General features: G+C 40.4%; 1 protein-coding gene across 4 annotated transcripts; it reads right to left on the reverse strand.

The window, feature by feature from the left end:
• Positions 1–7,772: 7,772 nt before the first annotated feature.
• Positions 7,773–22,868, reverse strand: AMACR (alpha-methylacyl-CoA racemase). 4 transcript variants are annotated; one of them, XM_060092774.1, is made up of 5 exons: positions 22,135–22,864; positions 19,886–20,029; positions 18,188–18,348; positions 15,257–15,443; positions 7,773–8,460 (listed from the first exon to the last, which is right to left on the reverse strand). In XM_060092774.1, the coding sequence occupies exons 1-5, from the start codon at positions 22,469–22,471 to the stop codon at positions 8,051–8,053; spliced, it is 1,239 nt and encodes a 412-aa protein (XP_059948757.1). In that variant the 5' UTR covers positions 22,472–22,864; the 3' UTR covers positions 7,773–8,050. The 4 variants fall into 4 exon arrangements, with proteins under 4 accessions (XP_059948757.1, XP_059948758.1, XP_059948759.1 ...); XM_060092775.1 differs by having other exon boundaries at positions 7,774–8,460; positions 22,213–22,841; XM_060092776.1 differs by lacking the exon at positions 7,773–8,460 and adding an exon at positions 11,393–14,920 and having other exon boundaries at positions 22,213–22,868.
• Positions 22,869–23,614: the final 746 nt, after the last annotated feature.

A 23,614-nucleotide genomic window follows, 5' to 3' on the forward strand; every position in this document is an offset into this window, starting at 1 on the left:
CCATTGTGGGTCCAGCTGCCAACCTTAGCTTGCCCCTATAACACTACCTTTCCCACCGATCCTGCAGCTATGGGAGTGGTCTTGGCTTCCTGTGGTTGCTCGTATCTGAGTTGCCTCACTGTCCCCTGGGCTTCTCATCTCTTCTATCACCAACGTAATTCTCCATAATAAATTTCCTCTGTTTTAAAGACTTCGAGTGGGTCATATTTTCCTTGTTGGACCTTGAATTCAAATGAAAATGTGAGTGGCAAGGGAAACATGATCTCATAGGAAAGGCCCTCAAAATGGTTTAACAGCAAGACTTGGAGTCAAAATATGAAAGTTTAAATTCTGGCTCTGCCTCCTTCTACCTGTATTTCCCTGAGCAAATCACTTAAAGTGGTATTTCCCAAACTGTGTGCCAAGGTGCCCCAGGGCACCACAGTGAACTCAAAGGGGTATCTCAGGAGATTTAAAAATTTAAAGAGAGTAAACTCAGAGAAACTCAACATCTTTCAGATACTACATGAAGAATGAAATAGTTCATACTCACAACATAAGACTGTACTACAATCCCTTCAATGACTTTAGATTTTTGTGAGGTTGGGTTTTCCACAGCCATGATAAAAAGCAAGTATTGTGGGACTTCCCTGGTGGCACTGTGGTTAAGAATCCGCTTGCCAATGCAGGGGACACGGGTTTGATCCCTGGTCCGGGAAGATCCCGCATGCCGCGGAGCAACTAAGCCCATGCACCACAACTACTGAGCCTGTGCTCTAGAGCCTGCAAGCCACAACTACTGAAGCCCATGTGCCTAGAGCCCGTGCTCTGTAACAAGAGAAACCGCCGCAATGAGAAGCCCGCGCACTGCAACGAAGAGTAGCCCCCACTCACCACAGCTAAAGAAAGCCTGCACACAGCAATGAAGACCCAACGCAGCCAAAAGAAAAAAAGAAGCAAGTACTGTATGAATATCAATGTGGAACAGAAAACGAGGGTAGTGACATCCAATCTGATTCCAAGGCACGAGAAGCTGCAGTGCCCAACAGGTGCCTATGACCCATTAGTGACTAAAAATGAAATAAGGAGGGAGATCAAGATGGTGGAGTAGGAGGATGTGGAGCTTAATTCCCCCCACAAACACATCAGAAATACATCTACATGTGGAACAATGCTCACAGAAAAGCAACTGGAAACTGGCAGAAGATCTTCTATACAACCAAAGCTGCAAGAAAGATCTCCACGTAACCAGGTAGAATGAAAAACAAACAAACAAAAAAAGACAAAAAGCCTCCAGAAAGGAGAGAGAAAGAATTCCTCAGACAAGGAAAAACTAAAAGAGTTAAGTAATACTAAACCTACCCTAAAAGAAATATTGGAAGGTCTTCTCTAAATAGAAAAGAAGCAAGTATCTATGGGAAAGGGGAAACACAATAGAAAAAGCAAATATATCAAAGGATTGAAGATCATTTTAAAAAGCCAGTATACAGATTTTAAAAAAAAATTTTAAATTTTGTAAAAGCAATTATAACTACAATGAACAGCAAAAGGATAAACACGAAGATGTAAAATAGGACATCAAAATCGTAAAATGTGGGGGAGTGGAGTAAAAAACTGTAGATATTTTAGAATGTGTTTGCATTTGCATGACTATCAGTTTAAAGCAAGCAGATATAATTATGGGTCAATATACTTGAACTCCAGGGTAACCACCAATCAAAAACATAAAATCGATGCACAAAACCAAAAAGAAAGGAACTCAAGCATACTACAAAAGAAAACCATCAAACCATAAAAGGAGAAATAAAAAGTAATGAACAAAGAATAATTCCAAAATCAATTGGAAAACAAGGTTTAAAATGGCAATAAGTACATACCTATCAATAATTACTTTAAATGTCAGTGAACTAAATGCTCTGATCAAAAGACAGAGTTGCAGACTAGATTAAAAAAACAAAAGCCCACCATATGCTGCCTGCAAGACACTCACTTCAGGAAGAAAGATACAGACTGAAAATGAGGGCACAGAAAAAGATATTTCATGCAAATGGAAACGACAAGAAAGTGGGGTAGCAACACTCATATCAGACAAAATAGACTTTAAAACAAAGGCCATAAAGACAAAGAAGGACATTACATTATGATAAAGTGATCAATACAAGAAGAGGATATTATACTCATTAGCATATATACACCCAGTATAGGAGCATCTAAATATATAAAACAAATACTAACAGACATAAAGGGAGAAATTGACAGTAATACAATAATAGTAAGAGACTTTAACACCTCACTGACATCAAGGAACAGATCATCCAGACAGAAAATCAATAAGGCAACAGAGGTCTTAAATGACACAATAGACTAGTTGGGCTTAATACAGAAAAAAAAAAAAAAAAAAAAAAAAAAAAAAAAAAAACAGAATACACATTCTTTTCAAGCACACATGAAACATTCTCTAGGGTAGGTCACAAAACAAGCCTCAACAAATTTAAGAGAACAGAAATTATTTCAAGCATCTTTTCTGACCACAACGGTATGAAACTAGAGATCAACCACTGAAAGAAAAACAAGAATGATTACATGGAGACTACACGATATGGTACTAAAAAGCCAATGAGTCAACAATGAAATCAAAGAAGAAATGAGAAAGTATCTCGAGACAAATGAAAATGACAACACAACCTCACAAACTCTATGGGATGCAGCAAAAGCAGTTCTAAGAGGGAAGTTAACAGAGATACAGTCCTTTCTCAAGAAACAAGAAAAATCTCAAATAAACAACCTAACCTACCACCTAAAAGAATTAGAAAAAGAAGAACAAACAAAACCTAAAGTCAGCAGAAGGAAGGAAATAATAAAGATCAGAGAGGAAATAAATAGAGATTTAGAAAACAATAGGAAAAAACCAATTAAACCTAGAGGTGGTTCTTTGAAAGGGTAAACAAAATTGACAAACCAAGAAAAGAGAGAGGACCCAAATAAAATAAGAAATGAAAGAAGAGAAATTATAACTGATACTACAGAAATACAAAAAAATTTAAGAGAATACTATGAACAGTTACATGCCAACAAATTGGACAACATAGATGAAATGGACAAGTTTCTAGAAACATACAGCCTACCAAAACTGAGCAAGAAGAAACAGATAATTTGAACATCACTAGAAGTAAAATAGAACCTATAATTAAAAAACAAACAAACAAACAAAAAAAAACTCCCTGCAAATAAAAGTCTAGGACTGGACAGCTTCACTGGGAAATTCTACCAAACATACAAATAAGAACTTACATGTAACCTTCTCAAACTACTCCCCAAAATTAAAAAGGAAAGAACATTCCCAAAGTCATTCCAGGTAGTCACCATCACCTTGATACCAAAACCAGACAAAGACACTACCAAAAAAGAAAATTACAGGACAATACCTTTGATAAATATAGATGCAAAAATCCTCAATAAATATTGGCAAACCGAATCCAACAATACATAAAAAGGATCACACACCACGATCAAGTTGGATTCATTCCAGGGCTGCAAAGATGGTTCAACAAACACAAATCAATGTGATATACCACATTAACAAAAGAAATGACAAAAACCACAGGATCATCTCAATAGACACAGAAAAAGCATTTGACAAAATTCAACATCCATTCATGATAAAAACTCTCACCAAAGTGGGTATAGAGAGAACATATCTCAACATAATAAAAGCACTTAAACCCACAGCCAACGTAATACTCAACAGTGAAAAGCTGAAATTTCTTTCTCGCTAAATTCAGGAATAAAACAAGGATGCACACTCTCACCACTTCTATTCAACATAGTATTGGAAGTCCTAGCCACAGCAATCAGACAAGAAAACGAAATAAAAGGTATTCAATTTGGAAGCGAAGAGGTAAAACTGTCACTATTTGGAGATGACATGATACTCTATACAGAGAACCTTAAAGACTCTACACAAAAACTATTAGAACTAATTAATGAATTCAGCAAGGTAGCAGGATACAGATACAGAAATCTGTTGCATTTCTTTACAGTAACAATGAAATATCAGAAAGAGAAGTTAAAGAACAATCCTGTTTAAAATTGTATTTAAAAATACCTAGGAAGGGCTTCCCTGGTGGCACAGTGGTTAAGAATCCACCTGCCAATGCAGAGAACACAGGTTCAAGCCCTGGTCCGGGAAGATCCCACATGTCACAGAGCAACTAAGTCCATGCACCACAACTACTGAGCCTGCACTCTAGAGCCCACGAGCCACTACTACTGAGCCCACGTGCCACAACTACTGAAACCCGCATGCCTAGAGCCCATGCTCCACAACAAGAGAAGCCACTGCAATGAGAAGACTGCGCGTCGCAATGAAGAGTAGCCCCTGCTCGCTGCAACTAGAGAAAGCCCGTGTGCAGAAACAAAGACCCAATGCAGCTGAAAATAAATAAATTAAATTAATTAATTTTTAAAAATACCTAGGAATAAACTTAACCAAGGAGATGAAAGACCTACATGCTGCAAACTATAAAACATTGATAAAGGAAACTGAAAATGATTCAAAGAAATGGAAAGTCCATGCTCTTGGACTGGAAGAATTAACACTGTTAAAGTGGTCATACTAACCAAAGCAATCTACAGATTTAATGTGATCCCTATCAAAATAGCCATAACATTTTTCACAGAACTAGAAAAAAAGAATTCTAAAATTTATGTGGAACCACAGAAGACCCAAAATTGACAAGGCAATCCTGAGGAAAAAGAACAAAGCTGGAGGCATAACCCTTCCAGACTTCAGACAATACCACAAAGCTACAGTTATTAAAACTTCACACTACTGGCACAAAAACAGACATGTAGATGGAATAGAATAGAGAGCCCAGAAATAAACCCACACACCTACAGTCAATTAATCTATGACAAAGGAGGCAAAAATACACAATAGAGAACAGACAGTCTCTTCAATAAGTGGTGTTGGGAAAGGTGGACAGCTACATGTAAATCAGTGAAATTAGAACACTCCCTCACACCATATACAAAAATAAACTCAAAATGGTTTAAAGACCTAAATATAAGATGTGACACCATAAAACTCCTAGAAGAGAACATAGGTAAAACATTCTCGGACATAAATCGTAGCAATATTTTCTTAGATCAGTCTCCCAAGGTAATAGGAACAGAAGCAAAAATAAACAAGTGGGATCTAATCAAACTTATGAGCTTTTGCACAGCAAAGGAAACCATTAACAAAATGAAAAGACAACCTGCGGAATGGGAAAAAATACTTGCAAATAATGCAACCAACAAGGGCTTAATTTCCAAAATATACAAACAGCTCATACTATTCAATAGCACAAAAACAAACAACCCAATCAAAAATGAGCGGAAGACCTAATAGACATCTCTCCAAAGAAGACATACAGATAGCCAAAAGGCACATGAAAAGATGCTCAACATCCCTAATTATTACTGAAATGGAAATTAAAACCACAATGAGGTATCACTTCACACCAGTCAGAATGGCTATTATCAAAAAGTCTTCAAATAATACTGAAGACAGTGTGGAGAAAAGGGAACCCTCCTACTGTTGGTGGCAACGTATACTGGTGCAGCCACTATGGAGGGTATAGAGGCTCCTTAAAAACCTAAAAATAGCGCTACCATGTGATCCAGCAATCCCACTTGAGTACGTAGCCAGCCAGAAAACATGAAAACTCTAATTCAAAAAGATACATGCACCCCAATGTTCACAGCAGCATTATTTACAATAGCCAAGACATGGAAACAACCCAAGTGCCCATTAGCAGACAGTTAGCTTAAGGAGATGTGGTATACATACACAATGGACTACTACTCAGCCATAAGAGAATGAAATGTTGTCATTTGCAGCAATATGGATGGACCTAGAGATTATACTTAGTGAAGTAAGTCAGACAGAGAAAGACAATTATATGGTATCACTTATACGTGGAATCTAAAAAATAATACAAATGAATCTATGTATAAAACAGAAACAGACTCACAGAAAACAAATTTATGATTACCCAAGGGGGAAGGGGTGAGGGAAGGATAAATTAGGAGTATGGGATTAACAGATACAAACTACTATATATAAAATCAACAAGGATTTACTGAATAGCACAGGGAACTATATTCAATATCCTGTAATAACCTATAATGGAAAATAGTCTGAAAAGTATATATACATAACTGAATCACTTTGCTGTATACTAAACACAATATTGTAAATCAACTATACTTCAATTTTAAAAAAGAATGAAATAAAAAATGTCTTCAATGTACTTGCATTATATTTTTCAAACAGCTTAATAAGTTGTTAGGACATAAATACTTCAGTTGTTGGGACCTAATTATTTATAAGTGGAATGATTAGGTATTTCTTCTGACCTAGGGGCACCATGAAAAAATTACTAAGACACTAAGGGAGATGTGAACTAAGACGGTTTAGGACCATCTGAGGCTTGTGTCCACATCTATAAAATGGAGAAACCTGCCCTACCTTCCCCTTGTGATCACTGAAGAGCAACTGAGATACTGTATGTCACAGATGTAACATCTGTTCTCCACTCCCCCATCCTGACGGAACCTGGACTAGCTTCAGGAATCCACCCCTCCCTCAAATACCCATGTGCTTCCAGGAAGTTGAGTCCAGGGGAGCTCCAGGAGCAGGTTGGCTTTATCTAAGGATAAGCCTACCCTCTCTGCCAAAGACTGGTGCAGGACTGGTTTGTGACTTATCTAGATCCAGCGAGACACAAGACAAGGTTTGCTGAGGGCTCCTGAGACGCTCTCTTCTTCTGGATGTTGCTGTGTGTGGAAATGAGATCCAGAACTTGCTACATGATGGGGAAAAAAATGAAGGTGAAAGCTGGGTAGGGAAGTTGAACAGTAGTCCAGGGAAGAGGTGATAGGGGTCTGGATGAAAGCAGCAATGGGAGACGGGCAGAAGGATGGATATGGGAGCTCTGAAGGTGGAACTGACAGCAATTCACTGTTGAGTTTCATTCCTTTAATAAATATTCACAAAGTTTCCAGTCATGGGCCAGGCACTACTCTAGGAACTGGGGACTTAGCAACGAAACCTAGAGAGTCCTCCACAAAGCTTCCGCTCTAGCCTGCACTGGTTAAGGAATGAGGGCTGGGGTCAATCAGCATGTCAGCAGTGATACACAGTGTGAAGGAAAATGAAATAGGGTGAGTGGAGAGCGAGGGACAAGGCAGCTGCCATCCTGGACAGGGGTCAGGAAAGGACTCTCCGTAAGGGACATGTGAACAGTGGCCGAATGACGTGAGGCGTAAGCCGTGGGGGCCCACTGGGGGCAGAGGGAGATAGGACAGGAGTGGAAGCTGGAGACTGGTAAGAGGAGGAAAAGTCTAGTAACACTTTCAAATGCATGACGGTGGAGTTTACTGATACAGAGACACGTTTGGATGATACCAACAGTCAGCTACACACAGGAGCAGGTCTCGATGGAGAGGTGGCAACTATCTGAAGGAAACCTCAAGGACATTTTCTAAAATTCCAGTTCTAAGACACTGGCTGAATGATTTCCTTACCAAATTAAAAGGATCAGACTATTCTATCTAAGGACATTCATTCTGGTTAACAGTAGAGACTAAAATATTTCAAGGAGTAACAAAAGGCGATTTTACTGCTATTTAAAGAACTTTCTTGAAAGTTTTTCACAAACTTAAAAGCATGAGTAAACTTTGGGAGGATAAAAGCTTTATTTAATAAAAAGCATTATATTAGTTCATTTAAAGTATATTATAAATATATAAATATTTAAAATCAACAAATATAACCAATCAAGTAAATTGGAAGGCAGAAAAACTGCCACAATTTAGTACAAACTAAAAATCCTCCTAAATCAAAAGCCATGATGTTAACCGTTTTCAGAATGCAATCATCACTCTATAATCAGCCTTGTTTCCTGATTAGAATAGTTGGACCACTGTGATATTGTTTTTTCATGTTTCCATGCATTCAATTTTTTGCATTATTCTATACTGTAAATGCAATATTCAAATTCATTTGAGTTGTGGGGCTTAGAACTTAGAGATTAGCTCTTGGTTTATTACTTTCAATAATTTTATCTGACTTGAGCTGACTGATCTCTTCCTGGCTGAAGCCAAACTCTCTGAGTATCTCTTCAGTGTGTTCTCCTACAAAGGGATCCCTTTCGGATGAAGGGACAGCTGGGGTGCTGGACAGCTGGGGTGCAGGGCGGGGACTCACACCCTGCTCCCTGTCAGTAATAAATGAGCCCCGATCTTTGTGGTGACCACAATGCGTAACCTCCTCAAAAGTCAAAACAGGAGTCACGCAGGCATCTGTGCCGTCAAAGATCTCACACCACTCTGCCTTCGTCTTCTTTGCAAATATATCTGCAAATTTCGTCTTCATTTCTGGCCAATCAGTTATGCTCATCTGACTGGGAAGTTCATCAGACTTTAGCCCAAGTCCTGAGAGAAAAACACAATTTCTTAAATTAGTATGCTTTGGGTAGAGTAAATATAATCAGTGAAAATGAGTTTTGAACTCACTATAGTCGCCCAAAACAGGACGTTCTATAGGGTTTCTCAAATGAGTCAAAAGAAGAAATTCAGGGCTTCCCTGGTGGCGCAGTGGTTGAGAGTCCGCCTGCTGATGCCGGGGACACTGGTTCATGCCCCGGTCCGGGAGGATCCCACATGCCGCGGAGTGGCTGGGCCCGTGAGCCGTGGCCGCTGAGCCTGCGCGTCCGGAGCCTGTGCTCCGCAGCGGGAGAGGCCACAACAGTGAGAGGCCCGCATACCAGAAAAAAAAAAAAGAAGAAGAAATTCAAACTCAACTTGAAGTTGGAGCCAAAGGCTGGAGAAGGTAGTAGGGGTAACAGGACTCAAAACAGACTTTCCAAGTCTTTGCCAAGATTTTATTATTTACATTTCATCCAAAATAGTCTATTTTTAATGGTCTAGTTTCCAGAAGCTGACTTCTTCCTTCTGAGTAGGTTTTTAAAAAGAAATTTCCTCATGCTGTTACTATCTGTCATATTGAATTAAAATAACTCCATGTGCTTCCCTGGTGGCACAGTGGTTAAGAATCCGCCTGCCAATGCAGAGGACACAGGTTCGATCCCTGGTCCAGGAAGATCCTGCATGCCGCAACTACTGAAGCCCGCACACCTAGAGCCCGTGCTCCGCAGCAAGAGAAGCCACCGCAATGAGAAGCCCGCGCACGGCAACAAAGAGTAGCCCCTGCTCACTGCAACTAGAGAAAAGCCCACCCGCAGCAACAACAAAGACCCAATGCGCAGCAACAAAGACCCAACACGCAGCAACAAAGACTCAATGCAGCCATAAATAAATAAATAAATAAAATAAATAAGTTTATATTTTAAAAAACCATATTTCGTATAGTGCTCCCAAACCCTACAAAAGCTAAAATCTAAACACATTTATACAAGACTACAGGCAGACCTCGTTTTATTGTGCTTCACTTTATTGCACTTCACAGACACTGCATTTTTACAAATGGAAGGTTTGTGCCAACCCTGGGTGGAGCAAGTCTATGGGTGCCACTTTTCCCAACAGCATTTGCTCACTTCATGTCTCTGTGTCACATTTTGGTAATTCTTGCAATATTTCAAACCCTCCACCAGCAAAAAGATTACAACTCATGGAAAGCTCAAATGATGGTTAGCATTTTTTAGCAATAAAGTATTTTTCAATTAAGGTATGTACATTGTTTTTTTAGACAATGCTACTGCATACTTAATAGACTACAGTATCATGTAAACATAGCTTTTATGTGTACTGGGAAACCAAAAAATTCATGTGATTTGCTTTACTGAGATAGTCCCTTTATTGCAGTGGTCTGGAACCCAACCCACAAAGTCTGTGAGGTATGCCTGTACCTCTGTTTTCAAGGAAGAAGTATAAAGATAAATGATTAAATTCAAGATTGCAATTTTATAAATAATGTTCATTTCTCTTTATTTTCGTCAAATAAAAGAGCTCTAGGAGGGCAGTGATATTCGACTCATTACTCTTACAACCCTGCTGTGACCTAGGAACAAAGGACTTGTGAAATAACCAAAGACACACGCAAATTGTTCCTATAGCAAACAGGACAGAAAATTATCAGCCAGCCAATCAACAGAGAGAGCCTTTTTTGCTCTCTCAAGTATGAAGAACTTTGAAGGGCCCATCAACACAAGGGACAGAAAGGATGAAAGCATCCGCCAGGGGATATCACAGGAAGGATGGCTTCTCTGCCCCATGACCTGATCTGTGCTTCCTTTATTGACTACAAGCACCTACCCCTGTAGATACAACCAAACTCCAGTGCTGATTAAATTATACCCAAGGGGACACTTTGTTGGGGTTTGGTGTAACTGTCATTTTTATTCCCTCTTGTAGAAGAGGGTTTCTAAATTTAAATTGCACATAATATTTTGTATAAGTTTGGCCAAGTTAATCAAGTAATTCTCACTTTTATCATCCTTTCCGTATCTACCATGTTGAAAAACAATGACCAATTGTAAGCTGCTCTGAAGATACAAAAGTGCCTATGGAGGTAAGAAGACATGAATACTGCAGGCTCTTCTTAGTGTTTTGAGGGATATGAGGAGAATTCACATAGTTCTGAACAGCTGTGAAAAAACACCTGTGAGATATACAAGTACATTTTTCTCTGTAGCCACATGTCCCACTCAAAACCAGGAAAGACATGGAGCCATAGTTTCAGGTTTATCACTAAAATCTATAAGGAAATGTTTCTAAGGGTGTCTTTCACTTTGCTTTCACTTTCCTGATAGCCCCGAACTCTGGGATTAAAAAACACACAAAACGAGCAGTTGGCCAAAAGCATTTAAGTAGACCACAGCTATGGATGGAAACATATTTGCATGCTTTTTTAAACAGTTTTTTAAAAATAAAAAATCAGAATGTGATCAGAATCATAAACTAAATAAAATTGGAGTCAATAGTTCTCCAACAAACACTATACTTGAGATTACACAGATCATACTTTGTATACTGGAAAATACTAGAAATCAAAAGACCCCAGGCTCTACCCCTAACTCTGACACGCCAGCTCTTCCATCATACTATCACCCTTTCTCAGCCCACAATTTCCCAGCCAGGGACCCCTCATCAAGGCCCCAGGACGAACTACCAGTGGTTTAGGGCAGGCTGCTTCCTGTGCTGCTGACAGCCTATGCGTAACTCTGAGTCCATCCCCCATAGAACACAATTATCGATTGTGGCTAGTTTTTATAGTACAATCAATATTCAATTTCTGCTATTATAAGTCAAACAGACTTTCAGAAACTGACCTGGGGACTCAGACACCATTTAAAACTTGGGAAAATATGTTTTGATTTCCAAAAAACTACCTTACACGTACAAGTATACACACACACACACACACACACAATTATACAAAATATTTATTGTTTTAAGTACACGTCATAAACTTTCTGCTCTGTAACACAGTATTAGGCACATATTAAGCAGTCAAAATGTATGCTGCAAGTATGCAATGACATATGTACAAAGATTAATGCTTATTAATAAACAATAAACATTATGTGTTATAATGTAAACCTGGAAAAAACGTAAATTAACTTGAATAAGGAAGTGGTTAAATAAATTTTAGTACAGGCATACCACGGAATATGATATGGCTGCTATATAAAGAGGGTGAGGCTGAAGATCTTTGGTACTGACAAAAAAGGATGTCTTAGCTATATTTTTGAATAAAAATAGTTATTAATTATAAATTTATATAATTAAATAGATTATATATAAATTGTAAAAAAATTTTAATTGTGTTTGTATGTACACAGGGAAAGTTCTTCTTTAATTGTGTTTGTATGTGCACACGGAAAGTTCTTCATATCCCAAACTTACCCAAAGCGGAAGGACAAGGGAGAATTTTTTTCTCTTACTTTACAAATTCTGTATTGTTTACATTTTTTTTCGTTAAAAAACTATATTATTTTGAATTTTTTTCATTTTTTTAAATTGTGGTAAAATACACAAAATATAAAATGTACCATTTTAATCACTATTAAGAATACAGTACTGTGTCATTAAGTACATTCATATTGTTCTGGAACCATTACCACCATCCATCTCCAGAACTTTCCATCTTCCCCAATTGAAACTCTATACCCATTAAACACTAACTCTCCATTCCCTGCTTCCCCAGCTCCTCGCAACCACCGTTCTACTTTCTATGAATTTGACCACTCCAGGTATCTCATATAAGTGGAATAATACAATATTTGTCCTTCTGTGACAAGCTTATTTCACTTAGCATAATGTCTTCAAGGTTCATCCATGTTCAGCATATATCAGAATTTCTTTCTTTTGTAAGGCTGACTAATATTTCATTGTTTTTTATATATATCACATTTTGTTTATCCATTCATCTGTTGATGGACACCTTGGTTGCTTCCACCTTTTAGCTACTGTAAATAATGCTATGAACATGGATGTACAAATATCTGTTCAAGTTCCCGCTTTTAATTCTTTTGGATATATACCCAGAAGTAGAATCGTTGGATCGTATGGTAATTCTATGTTTAATTTTTTGAGAAGCCACTATACTATTTTCCACAGTGGCTGCAGTTTTACATTCGCAACAGTAATGCATGGGGTTCTGATTTCTCCACATCATCACCAACACTTGTTATTTTCTGGTTTTCTTTTAATAACATTTTGAAATTTTAAAACAACTTTAAAAAATTCTCTATTGTGGGCTTCCCTGCTGGAGCAGTGGTTGAGAGTCCACCTGATGATGCAGGGGACACGGGTTCGTGCCCTGGTCCGGGAAGATCCCACATGCCGTGGAGCGGCTGGGCCCGTGAGCCATGGCCGCTGAGCCTGTGCGTCCAGAGCCTGTGCTCCGCAACGGGAGAGGCCACAACAGTGAGAGGCCCGTGTACCGCAAAAATAAAATAAAATAAAATAAAATTCTCTATTGCTTATCTGATTTACTACAAGAGTCTCAAGAGGTCATGAAATTCTCAGTACTTTCAGATTTCTTTGCCCTGGAAAGCAGCAGGGCATAGCACAGAGGAGTTGGAGACTTACAAAAACCTTGTGTATTTATGTTCAGATACTGAGAGCTAAATGAAGGTATGTTCTCAAAGATCTCAGTATATAAGGTGAAATAAATAAATTAAAACTACCTCAAAAAATCATTACAGATATGGGGGTTTGTCCAGTTAGGCCTGAGAGAGAAGTAATGTGTATGGGTCAAGGAAAAGTACTATTTTTGCAAATCAATATTGTAGATGAAAGAAGATGCTGAGGCATTTCGGCATGGACTATGTAGATTAAACAAAAGCTGACTGAACTTGCTAAGTCCACCTAAAGCACAAGCTACCTGCCAGCTAAGGATCCTTAGTGAACTTTAAAGGGAGAGGACATGAAAGGTACCACAAAAGGCCGTGACTGCAAAACAACTGGAGGGGTTACAGAGTTTAGACTCAGAAAGAGGAAGCCCGGGAGAAGACGATTACAAGTCAAGGGCTGGAGCAGTCTGCCTGCTATAAAACGCAGTGGAGTGTGGATGTTAGAAATGATCATTCTAAACATGTAAGTTTTTAAGAAAACAACAAAATACACCACAGAGGGGAGTTAAATTCTGAAATGACAGAGCAAGGACCTTCAAAAATTGGCTCCTGCATGAAAGCAACAAGAACACTGGCACAAATTGTCAGAATCAACAGTTTTGTAACTCTAGAAATTAACTAAAAGCTTGCAACAATCTAAGGAGCATATTTAAGAAAAAAAATGACTGAACTCAGTAAGACCAGTGAGCTTTGTGGTGTTATAACTTAGGCTAATTTCATCCCTCTCTCCCCAGCTCTGTGATGGCCTTGAAAACCAACAGGCTCTCAACAATGGTAGTCGTGAAAACCAGTAGGTTAACAGCCAAGGAAGAGGAGGCAAAATGAGTTTGAAGCTCCCGCAAAATCCTCCCCCGAGAGAAGCGCCAATGTTTGGCCTGTCTGACAGCTGCCTGAAAACCCCCATCCTCAGGGCTTGTCTTTATTTGATCTGACTCAGAGCTTACACTGCCCTATTCCTGAGACATTTGTCAAAAAAAAAAAAAAAAAAAAAAAAAAAAAAGTCAGTTGCAACTGTCATTTAGAATTGCCTGTGCATGGTGATAACAAAATTTCACTGAAGATTAGTTAATTTTATTATTATATTTAAATTCCCTATAGACAAAAACACAAGGTTTTTGTAAGGCACAGACTCCACTATGTTATGTACCTGCTGCTTCCTAGGGCCCTGCACCCCAGAGTGGGAGTGTTGTTCCCACCACTCAGCCCCTCGTATAGCATTGCTCTGTCCAGAATTTTGAATTGATCTCTAGTCTTAGTCTTAATTTCTGGCCGGAAAGGCATCCTCTATGATCTAGATAAACCATTTTGTTCTATGATTTCTCTAACTTATAGTTAAGTTGGTGAAGTTAATATAGTTGATCACAGAATGCTTTCTGAGGCTAGCAGAAACAGTCCTTTCGGCAATATACAAATAACTCTGAGTAGCACTGCGCATCTGAAAAGCTACCAAACACGGCAATAAAACTCCAAACTTAAAGCTGAAAGATAAATGTGCTGCAACCAGCCTGTCACATTGCTTCAGAGTATATTCTAAGACTTCTTAGATACTAAATTATCTGTAAACTTTAAATTCACATTTCACAGGAACAAAGTAACTTCAGTCCAATTATGAATTAGGGAAGAGGGGATCCCAAATCTTCCTGCTAACTTGTGGCAACATGTCAATGAGATGAGAATCTGCAAGAAAGGTAAACTGCAGAAGCATCAAGTGGTGGTAACATATGCCAACAAACTCTCATTCACCAAAGTCTCTCTGTGCTCTGGCGACCCCATCACTGAAGTACCATGAGGGACATCTATCAAGGAACAAAAACTGGTAGAATCAGTAGATCATTTCTAGGGAAGAAAAGGATGTGGGCACACATGGGCAAGATAAATATCCAATATTACGGAGTATGAAATGTGATAAAAACACTGAACTACCACAAAAAGGATTATTATTTTTTTAATCTGAGCTATTTTACAGACTTGTAAAATTACTTGTAAATTTAAAAGATGGGGGAAGTGCCCCACAATATAATGATGGCTATAATTAGGTTAATTATAAAGTGGATATATAATAAAAGACATCATGAACTTCAAAAGACTCCAAAATAGAGTCTATAAAACATCCACAGAAAAGAGGTACTCACCCCTGAGCAGCAGCTCATAGAACTGGGGCTCTAATGCTCCAACAGCCATGAACCCGCCATCCGCCGTCCTGTAGGTTGTGTAGAAAGGTGCTCCACCATCTAACATGTTCTGTCCACGAGGCTGTTCCCACAGTCCTGTTTGTTGGGTTTTCCACAGAAAAGAACCTAGATATGCTGTTCCTTCCACCTTTGAAGAAACAGAATACAGTATGAATCCAGACAATTCAACTGTAAAAAGCATGATCGATTTCTACTTGAGTTTTTAAAAAATATTTGTATAAAAATGTTTATCTTAGAATATAGGAAGATTATATCTAATTATACAACTTCTTTGATATTTCAAGAAAGTGAGTTAGAGCAGGCTTATGATAGAGTGAGTTTCTGCACTATTCAGATCAGGGAACACTGTTCAGACAAGACTTAAAGGAACTACTTTTGTTCTTCCTTTCAAATAAGATTGGCAGAATGTTGATAATTTTTGAAGCTAAGTGAGGGTACATGGAAGTTCATTATACATTCTCTTTACTTTTATATATGTTAACAACTGTCATGATAAAAAAAGTTGAAAACAAAGCAAAAAGGTTTTTTTAAAAATCTATCATCTGATCTCAATACCTACAAACACATACACACAGATATATGAAGCATATCACATTTTAAAGGTAAATCACATGACAGTTAAATTTAGTTTTTTCTAGTTTGACTCCAAGCCCAAGAAAGCTAATTTGAGTATTTAATATATCTTAACTTTAATAATCACTAGAAAGTTACAAAATAAACATAACAGTATGGGTGGCAGGTATATGGGTTTTCAGAGTACAGACAAACTAGTTTGGGAATGCCAACTTCCCACTAGTCCTGAAGTAACGGGAATGGATTCACAAACTCAGGCATGATTATCACAAGGCTGGATGCACTGGGCTATCTAAAGAAGATGACTTCCCTATCCCTATGGCTTTATGATCCTAAGGATTCTGGCACCACAGGGAGAAGGCCATCAAAGCATCCTTGTCTCTGAGGTTACCAACGGAGGGGCCCCATTCCAACTGTGAGCATGGGACTTCTCACAGATTCTGGCTGTAAAACAAACACAAAATAGATCTTTAGATACATCCCAGTTTTCCCGTTTAACTTGAGGAAGCTCATGCACACTTCCATTCATGGATCCGACATTTGTTGTCACCAAGTAGTGGAGTTTGTATCAGTGGCCTATGGTGGCGCTGTTTTTTGAAATGGGGTTACAGAGATCTTAGAGTGTCCCCACATTTAGACATACACACACGAACACACATATAGACACACACATATATATACATATACATATACAATCTCTTTTACACACTGGATGTAGTGATGAGTCTATTGAAAAAAGATGTCCTAACCGTGTGATGGGGCTGGTTTGGCTCACTCAGGACACAAACAGGCTCTAATCTAACTCCAGCTTTACTTGGTGTCACAGGAGGATACAGGACAAGAGACACAGCAGTTATACTCCTCATCTCGTCATGAGGCTGCCCCGCACATACTTCTCTTCTCCCCTCACGCACATGTACTGTGTGCTGCCACGGACCAGAGCCTTTGACACAGGGAAAATTGCAGCCTCCATTTCCCAACCTTTTATATTGTTCTCATCACGTAGGCCAAAGGCCTGCATGCCAACACACAGCCCCCCAGGTCAGATGAGCACCCCCAGATCAGGAGTAAACACAGTAAAACGGACTGCACATTCCACAGTTACCTTAACTCTCGTTTCTAAGGCAACAGTCTGATGGAGAGACAACTCCAGGTCATCATAGGCAGGCCTGGATCAAGGATTCTGCTGCTAACGTCATTTGGAAACTACTGGCCCAAAAGAATAAGGTATCTGGGGACTTCCCTGGTGGTCCAGTGGTTAAGACTCCATGCTTCCAACTCAAGGGGCAAGGGTTCGATCCCTGATCGGAGAACTAAGATCCCACATGCTGTGCAGCACAGCCAAGAAAATTAAAAAAAAAAAAATTAAAGAATAAGGTTATCTATTTCCCCCAATCACCCTCTTCCTTCAGCAATCCTCCCCAGGGTGCCAGGGCCACCATCCACTGGATCTTCCAAGCCAGACATGGGGGAGCCATTCTTGATTCCTCCCTCTCCCTTCATTGCCAATATCTCATCAAATCCCAGCAATTTTACATCTCAAATGCAAATCCTTAAATCCAGACCCATTCTACCATTAACCATTTTAGCACTCGCCTTTCTCTTTCAGCGTCGTCTCCATCCAATCCATTCTCCACCCTACCGCCAAAGATCCGTCCAAACGCAAAGGTATAGTGACACTGGACTGGGCTCTCATCAACTAGCTGTGAGAACTCGGGCAAATTTCTGTGCTTTAGTTTCCTCTTCATTAAAATAACAATGTATTCCAAGTGAAATTGCTGTTTGGGGGATTAGGAGAAATCACACAGGCAAAGTGCCTAGGATAACATGAGGCAAATGTATGAGGGTAAAAACACCGAAGCATCATGACACTTGAGTCTCCCCTACACAATGCAGCAGGAAGGTCTAGACTGGTCCATTTTACTTGAGCATCATTAAGAATCTTCTCTACCTGCTAAGGGAGACTTCATGAGCCCAGTTTTGAATGAAGATTTTTTTGAAAACCATATCCTAAGCACAAGAGACAGCACGGGGAAAATTGTTGAAACACAACATAGAAATCAGGTGAGTCATGAAAAGTTTAGAAGAGTGACTCCACAAACAGATGATCAAAATATGACATTCTGACACATGTCCAAGATATGAAGCTATTTTAAAGAAAAGGCCATCCTTGGTAACTTGGATTCAAATTTCCAATCTCATTTATTTCTTGTCTTGTTCAGAAGAGGATTTGAGGCAGCCATATATGGACCTCAGGAACAACTAGTAGGGTTATCATTTCCCCCAGTCAACACTTACCATGTTTGCATCAATGACCTGACCTTTGCCAGAGCGTGTGCGTTCAAATAGCGCCATCAGGATGCCCAGTGTGCACATGAGGCCACCACCACCAAAATCAGCCAGGAGATTCAGTGGGGCATATGGAGCCTCACCACTTCTGCCAATTCTTGATAAAACACCTATACCGTTAAAAAAAATTGGGGAACACTAACTGTAAATTTAATGCCTCTTTTAAATAAATACATGAACATCTTAGGGGGAAAATCAATCTCTCTAGTTACTGCTGTAAGTGAAAACTAATACCTAATGCTTTTCTAAACCTAAACCTGTTCAGTATATTTATAAGAAGGCTTTCTGGGCTTCCCTAGTGGCGCAGTGGTTGAGAGTCCTCCTGCCGATGCAGGGGACACGGGTTCGTGCCCCGGTCTGGGAAGATCCCACATGCCACGGAGTGGCTAGGCCCATGAGCCATGGCCGTTGAGCCTGCGCATCTGGAGCCTGTGCTCCGCAACGGGAGAGGCCACAACAGTGAGAGCCCCGTGTACCACAAAAAAAAAAAAAGAAGGCTTTCCCTCTAACAAGGTTACTTGTTTGATTTTTTTGTTTTCTCTAAAACTTTATTCCAACTAACATTTTCAGAATTCTGTTGCTAAGTTTTTATTCATTGGGTTTTGGGGGGGAAATGATTGCTATCCACTTAGCACTTTAGGGCTTAAAAACAATATAATGCGCTTGCATTCTTATTAGAAAGAGATGCAAGAAAATAAACACAAGAAAAAAAAGGGAATTAAATTTTTAAGTAGATGAGAAAACCCAACTCTACACTCAATCTTTTCCTCAACCTTTAAATGTGTACACACAAAAAATTTGAGACTTCCTTGACTCAGCAATACGGTTCTCAGAAATCTAGAATTAGGCCATTCTAAGATATGTTCTTCTTTTTTTAATTTATTTTTGGCTGAGTTGGATCTTCGTTGCTGCATGTGGGCTTTCTCTAGTTGCAGTGAGCGGGGACTACTCTTCATTGCGGTGCACGGGCTCTTGGCGTGCGGGCTTCAGTAGTTGTGGCGCATGGGCTCAGTAGTTGTGGCTCATGGGCTCTAGAGTGCAGGCTCAGTAGTTGTGGTGCACGGGCTTAGCTGCTCTGCAGCATGTGGGATCTTCCCAGACCAGGGATCCAACCCGTGTCCCCTGCATTGGCAGGCGGATTCTTAACCACGGCGCCACCAGGGAAGCCCTAAGATATGTTCTTACAGGCAAAAACTCTAGTAAGGTGATATTATGACCTGAAAACCATGGGCTTTTTCTAGTATTCATAGAATTTCTAAAATCATAACTCAGTCAATGATTCTCAATAAAGTGAGGGAGGAGGGGTATCAAAATCAAACTATATCTTTGCAAAATATAGAGCAACCATTTCTACTACCAACAAGACTCTTAATTCCTAGCAGGGGCTTGCTGGAGAATTAACTTCACAAATGTAGTCAGTAAATGTTATTAGTGAACACATTATCCCTCCAATGTGTTAAGGCCGGGGGAGGCTGAGAATGACTGTTCCAAGACAAACCAACCCTTTTTAAACAACCACATGCTCTTTACTGATTCCAGTAAATATTTAAATCTTCACTTTAAAAAAATTCTTTTTAATAAGTGTAACTGTAGATCTGGACTGGGAACAAAATAAAAAGTGTAGAGAAATTATTTTTTTCAACATACCTGACAAAGCCAAGTAGTTGATGTCATGTCCTGCTACCCTAGAGAATCTTCCTGATTGGCCAAATCCACTCAACCTGGCGTAGATAAGCTTTGGATTCTCCTTCTGCAGAATCTCTGGGCTGAGCTGGAGTTTTTCCATCACACCTTGAGAAAAGTTACAATTTTTTTTTTTTAAGAGAGCATGAATTGAGGATGGGTATAATCCCTTCTTTGTGGCAAACATAAAACAGCACTTTTGCAAGGAAAACTAGTAACATTTGTTGCGGGTTTATAGAGTATTGCCAGTAATTAAGGACCCAGAGAGTGAAGCCCCCATTTCTGGAATGTGTGGCTTCCCCCCGACCACCAGAATGCTATTTCCCTCCAGCACTGCCCTGCACCCCTTCAGGCATACCCAAGCATCTTCAATCCTCAGAGTGGACATTTCATCCCTTTATTCAGGCCCTTTATAGTTCCCCAAATTCTCTCCTTAGTAATTTATTAGAAATGGTCTGTTCTTTTGGAAGTTACTCTGGGTCTTTGACCAAAAATTCACTTTTGGAAGCTGCTACTCCTTTCAGGACCTTTTCTAAGTCTATATCCGCATCAGTGCCTGCTATACTTATTTATGTATGTATATATTCCATCTTCCCTATCAGCTCAGAAGCTCCTCTGGCAGGATTCATGCCTCATCTCTTTCCACAGGCTTATAACCTGCCTCTGCCTCCATAAAGCTATGATAAGTTACAGAAGAACTCTATTCCTACAGTGGTGGTTGCCAAGGGGTAGGGAGTTGGGAGAGGGATGGATTGGGAGTTTCGGATTAGCAGATGCAAACTGGTATATACAGAATGGATTAACAACAAGGGCCTACGTATAGCACAGGCAACTATATTCAATACCCCGTGATAAACCTTAATGGAAAAGAATATGAAAAAGAATGTATAAATATGTATAACTGAGTCACTTTGCTGTACAGCAGCAATTAACACGTTGTAAATCAAGTATACTTCAATAAAAAATAAAATAAAATAAAAAGAACTTTATTCCTCTACCTAGATAAACATCAGCCACAATCCCCTCCCCTGGCATCTATGTCTGTATTCACAGCTCTACCCTTCTCCTAATTCCAAGATTGTGGACAAGTTATTTAATCATGCTGAACCTCCTTCAACTTCAAATACGGTATTATTAAATTATGACATAATCCTAATTACTAAATTATTATTGTTATAATCCTCAAATCTGAGGGTAAATGAATTGACACATTTAAATATGCCTGGTGCCCACAGACATTCAATTCATACACCAAACATTTACTGCCTTCCTGCTATATACCAGGCAAAGCTCTGTATTTGCACTTGAGCAAGATAACGGTGGCAGTTGTCTAAGAATAGATCGGAGTGGTGCTACACCCAAACATCAGCTTTAAAAAACACTGCCAAGGAAGCTGCAGCAGGTATGAAGAGGAAGAATCTGGGGTCATAGAAAGGAGGAAGAATGATGGGATTGGTGATAACTGAAAGCTGGTAGGGGGAAAGGAAGATTTGGAGTCCTGGTTGAAGTACAAGTTTCTGATTCAGGCAACTGGGTGGACATTGGTTCCATTCACTGAAATAAAACACAAAGAGGAGATGCCATTTTAGTAGGGAAGATGATGAGCTCAGTTTGGAATACGTGGAAGCTACAGTGCCCGGGGGAAGGCCAAGTAGAAATGGACAGGAGCTGGGTATTCCGGAAGTCTGTGGCTCTAAAAGGGGGTACAGTTATAGATTTGGCCAACATCTGCCTGTAAAAAGTAAAAATAATAGGAAGAGATAAGGTGGCTCCAAGAAGCAGAGTGTAAAGGAAATTGAGCAGAAGCTGGAACTTGGGAACACCAGCATTTAAGGCAGGGACTTGTCCTGGGTCCGTGGATGGCTTTATGAGGTACAACAAGCTCCAAACGGTAGCAAAATGACTATGTACCTATATGCAGCTTTCCCGGGGAGAGAATCTATGGCTTTCGATCGTTTCTCAAAGGGTTCAAGATCCTCAAGTAATTAAGAATGGCAACTATAATAGGGTGACTCAAAAAAAGAGAAACTGGGAAGGAGTCAGAGAGAGGTATGAGAAGAGCAAAGGCAACAGCAGTATCTCGGAGTCCAAGTATGGAAGACCGTCTCAGGGGGCGAACGATCAGCAACAATATCAAATGCAACAGAAAGGTCTAGACAGACAGGGACGGAAACGGTTCGGGAGGCAACAGGGCAAAGGTGTGCCGGGCCAACCCCAAATGTCCGGCGGCCTCCCTTCTTCGGGGACCGTCCCTCGTCCGGTCTCGCGTCGCGTCGGGATCTGGGGCTCACCAGGGCGGAAGGACTCCAGCATCACATCCGCCCGGGCGCACAGCGACCGCAACACCGCCGCTCCCCGCGGCTGCTTCAGGTCCACAGCCAGCGAGCGCTTGCCCCTGGCCATCCGGCTCAGGTCGCCGCGGGCGCCCGGCCGGTCCACACGCACCACCTGCGCCCCGAAGTCCGCCAGGACCATACCGCAGAACGGGCCCGGGGCCAGGCCGGCCAGTTCCACGACCGAGACGCCCTGCAAAGGCATGGGCACTCGCATCTCCTTCCGAAGGCGTAAAAGACGGAAACGCCCAAACCTCAGCCACTCGGGCCTGGGGCCCTCTGTCGCACGCTCCCTCCGTCCCTCGTGGCCCCGCCCCCGTGGCCTCTCCCTTGTGCGCCTGCGTGCGGCCGCGGAGTCTGCGCATTGGTGCGTTTCCTGGCCCCGCCTCCCCGGGTCCGGGGCAGCTAGTGGGCCGGCGGGGTTTCGCTTCTTGTAACTCTGCGGTATCCTAAATCGTGACCGGACCTGACCTGGGCAGCCCGTGGCTGGTCACCGACTTCCCAGGACGCTTTTACTCTCGCTGTTGCGATCCCAGCTGTTGTGCGCTTTGGGTTCGTAAACCTCTCCGGCCCTGGAGAAATTAAAAGTACATAAATATTCAAGAACAATGCTAAAGTATTTCTTTCGGTGGGCTGCAGACTGTCTTCTTCACCGTTCTTACTTCTTTCTTAGCCACCCGATGATTCACCCACAGATGGCTTGCGTATAGTGGAATTTCAAAAGAACATCTGAGCGGGCGGTGCTCATCAGAGCCAAATCAGAGATGTTTAAAAATATTTAATTTGTCACTTGCCATTTCTACAGACAATTACGGCTTGGAGTTTTAGATTTTAATGCACATTTTTAAAAAGTACAATAAGATAATTCCAAATAGGCCTACTCCTTTCAGTTAGGGGTGCTCCAGGAACTAAGGAGAGACTTTTATAGAGTAAAGGCACGGCAAGGAAATTATTCATTGGCTATACGTTAAAGCCTAGTTGGCTGTTTGGGTTTGGTTCTTACCTTTGATTTCCGAAATTTGAGGCATTTACAGGGTTAGATTCGGCCTGCTTACAGAGACTGCCCAGGGCATTAGAGCCACATTAGTCTAATGGCTTCCTTGTTTAATTAATTTAACACCTTTTTGTCCCCCTCTATCCCATGTTCCTACCTTTGCTCAAGCATAAGTTTCCTTACCCCCATCCTCTTGTTTTATTTTTATTTTGAGAAACTTAGAATTTTTTTAAAATGCTATAGCAGACATCCAGATGCAGGCACTAATATTTTTTCACAGTGGCTCCCAGTCTATTTTTCTAAAAAAATAAACTACAAATACAGCTGGTGCTAACACCCAGGATCAGATTCACATGAATCAGATAT

The sequence above is a fragment of the Mesoplodon densirostris genome, chromosome 3 (assembly GCF_025265405.1).
Source record: "Mesoplodon densirostris isolate mMesDen1 chromosome 3, mMesDen1 primary haplotype, whole genome shotgun sequence".
Taxonomy (NCBI): Eukaryota; Metazoa; Chordata; class Mammalia; order Artiodactyla; family Ziphiidae; genus Mesoplodon; species Mesoplodon densirostris.

Coding starts and splice junctions, on each gene's coding strand:
- AMACR (XM_060092774.1), bottom strand. CDS start 22,471: ATGCGAGTGCCCATGCCTTTGCAGGGCGTCTCGGTCGTGGAACTGGCC. Junction 15,444..18,187: donor AGGTCATTGATGCAAACATG/GTAAGTGTTGAC, acceptor GTTTCTTCAAAG/GTGGAAGGAACAGCATATCT. Junction 8,461..15,256: donor CTATGAGCTGCTGCTCAGGG/GTGAGTACCTCT, acceptor TTTTTCTCTCAG/GACTTGGGCTAAAGTCTGAT.